This window comes from Plectropomus leopardus, unplaced genomic scaffold (assembly GCF_008729295.1).
Source record: "Plectropomus leopardus isolate mb unplaced genomic scaffold, YSFRI_Pleo_2.0 unplaced_scaffold24074, whole genome shotgun sequence".
Taxonomy (NCBI): Eukaryota; Metazoa; Chordata; class Actinopteri; order Perciformes; family Serranidae; genus Plectropomus; species Plectropomus leopardus.
Window position 1 is genome coordinate 1 of NW_024626129.1, and position 2,761 is coordinate 2,761.

At 42.6% G+C, this 2,761-nt stretch overlaps 1 protein-coding gene across 1 annotated transcript; it reads right to left on the reverse strand.

Annotated features, from left to right (window-relative positions):
* Nucleotides 1-116: 116 nt before the first annotated feature.
* On the reverse strand, nucleotides 117-2,667 carry LOC121966342 (nebulette-like). The gene is made up of 6 exons (XM_042516447.1): nucleotides 2,530-2,667; nucleotides 2,301-2,405; nucleotides 1,807-1,899; nucleotides 1,448-1,540; nucleotides 1,240-1,344; nucleotides 117-384 (listed from the first exon to the last, which is right to left on the reverse strand). Exons 1-6 carry the CDS (start codon nucleotides 2,665-2,667, stop codon nucleotides 199-201), a joined length of 720 nt encoding a protein of 239 aa, XP_042372381.1. The 3' UTR covers nucleotides 117-198.
* Between the last annotated feature and the right edge of the window lie 94 nt (nucleotides 2,668-2,761).

Sequence of the window (2,761 nt, forward strand, 5' to 3'; positions counted from 1 at the left end):
TTTTTGTGGGGTTTTTTTTGCATCAAAACATAGTGGCATCGTGACAAAAACCTGGCATTTCAAGGGTTAAAATTCTGAAAATTAATGAATATTTGACATTTATGATTAGGTCTGATGTTGGTTAAAAAAAATAACATAATAATAAATAATGTAATAATCTGAAAAGGACATTGTGTGTGCAGAGTGATACGTGTGACGTCACTGACCGACGATGATGCCTCCTGGTCGTCTGTCCATCTCCACGGCCTGTGGGTGGATCCCTTTGCTGTATCCCGCCTCTCCCATCATCTGATTGGCTCTGTGGTAGCGCTCCATGCTGGGGTCGTCCAATCCCGGCGTGCAGCCGCGGCCGCGCGCCCGCTCGAAGTCCTCGTGGTACTTGGCCTGTTGGAACGAATAAATCACGTCATTACACTCCAGAGTTTAACGTCATGACAACGAGAATATAAAGAGTTAATACACACATTACACACACACACACACACACACACACATACAGTGGTGCACTTGGTCAGTGAACAGAGAAGTCACACACACGGGGGTGCTTGTAAAATCTTTTATTATTAACACACACACACGCACACGCAGTCTCACACCCGTGTGCTGTAACAAAACAACAACAAAAAAAAAGACGTGACGCCAAACTTGAAGAACAAAAATTACCAGAAAATTAGAGAAAAAAATAAAAATAAATAAAATGAAATAAATAAATAAAAGGCAAAAAACAAGAAAAAGTGATTATAAAATGTGAAATAATTCTGTTACTTCATTTTAAATGAGTTATCATGATATGGGTTTCCACCAGCTTTTTAAAAATAATTTTCTCCTGATATGTTTGGAGTTTGTGGAACTTTACTTACCAAGCTGCTAACTGCCTTTTTTTTCACAATTTTGGAGGAAATCGAATCGATGTGTTCAGATTTCAAAGGGTTAACGCTCTATTTGTCTCGACTATATCTGCACCAAAGTCAGTCAGACCGGAAAGAAGCAGCTTTAAGACAATTGTTTTGGTCATTTAAAAAAAAAAACAAAAAAAACTGTTGAGTCTCACTCAGTCTCTCTCACATACACACACACACACACACACACACACACACACACACACACACACTCCTCTGTCCTCCGTGCCGTCCGGTGCTCGGTGTTAGTATCGGTGTGTCAGTCCCAATTGAGGTGCCACATCACTCCTGTTAGCTCCTCCCACAGCGCAGGTGGGAGCCATGGTAACCAAGCCGTTACCATGGAGACAGAATCCTGTGACCTCCGGACACGCCTGTACTCAGGTGTGTCCAGCTCGGTGCAGCTGCGTCCTCTCAGCTCCTGCAGCCCGCGCTGGTACCTCACCTGTTTACACACACACACACACACACACACAAACATATTAGTCTGTGTATCTGTTTCTGTGTGTGTGTGTGTGTGTTTGTGTGTGTGTGTGTGTGTGTCTTGCCGAGCTGATGTTCTCCTGGTTCTGTTTGACTCTCTCCAGTTCTGGAGTCACTCCGACACTCGACGCCTTCACTGCACTCTGCTTATACTTCACCTGGCACGATCAAAAGATTAAAAAAATCAAATAAAATGAAATAAAATAAAGCAAAACCTTCATATAAGCAAAGTACTGGATACTTTCACTTTCAGCCCTCCAAAAAATCCACAAAAAACCCTTAGAATAAGTGAAATACTGGATATTTTTGCTTTTCATTCCCCTAAAAATCTTTAAAATAAGTAAAACACCAGATACCTTCACTTCACGTTCTGTAAAAATCCTTAAAATAACACACACACACACACACACACACACACACACACCGAGCTGATGTTCTCCTGGTTGCGGCGGACGCGCTCCATGTCAGGTGTGTCCATGACGGCGGTGCCGCGACCCACGTCCTCTCTGTACTGGACCTGAGCGCAGAAACAGACTGCAGCTTTAAAGGAGCAGTGCGACAACTTTTTACACAAAACACGCTGCCGAAAAATCCTCACACCTTAAAAAACCTTAAATAGGTAAAATACTAAATACTTTTACTTCTTGGTCCTATAGACATGCTTAAAATACATAAAATATTGGATAATTACACTTTTTAGTCTTATAAAAATCCTCCAAATAACCAAAATACTCGATACTGTCAATCTCAGTCCTTTATAAATCCTTAAAATTAGTAAAATATTGATTATTATTTAAAAAAAACAACTTAGAATCCATATCAGGAGACTATATCGGCATCTCTTCCAGCAAAACCAATCGTAAACTTTAGTTTAATTTTTTTGGGGCACGAGTATGAAGTGAACACGAGCTGACGGACATCGCTGATCCTCTTGGCGTTCTCTCTGGCGAGGACGATCTCCGGCGTCTCTGCGACTGAAGACGTCAGGCCTCTCATCAGCTTGGAGTCCCAGCAGTACCGCAGCTGCAGGGCGACACAGAGCTGCTGTAAACACACACACACACACACACACACTCGCCGGCTCACAGTGTGTGCGTGTCACAGTGTGTGTGTGTGTGTGTGTGTGTGTGTGTGCGTGCGCGCTCACAGAGCTGATGTGTCTCTGGTTGGCTTTGACTCTCTCCATCTCGGGCGTCTCTGACACCAGACTGTAACGTCCCTTAAGACGCTCCGCTTCGTCCTTATACTTCTTCTGTGAGGAGAGACAGAGCGACTTAAAGTACATTTACTCTACGTCAGAGCGGTTCTCAGTACATTTTGACATGTTTTGTTCTTTAAATTACTCAGTTTATGTTACTTTACTTTTCTACTTCACTTCA

Coding starts and splice junctions, on each gene's coding strand:
- LOC121966342 (XM_042516447.1), bottom strand. CDS start 2,667: ATGTACTTTAAGTCGCTCTGTCTCTCCTCACAGAAGAAGTATAAGGAC. Junction 2,406..2,529: donor ACCAGAGACACATCAGCTCT/GTGAGCGCGCAC, acceptor GTCGCCCTGCAG/CTGCGGTACTGCTGGGACTC. Junction 385..1,239: donor CACAGGATTCTGTCTCCATG/GTAACGGCTTGG, acceptor TCGTTCCAACAG/GCCAAGTACCACGAGGACTT.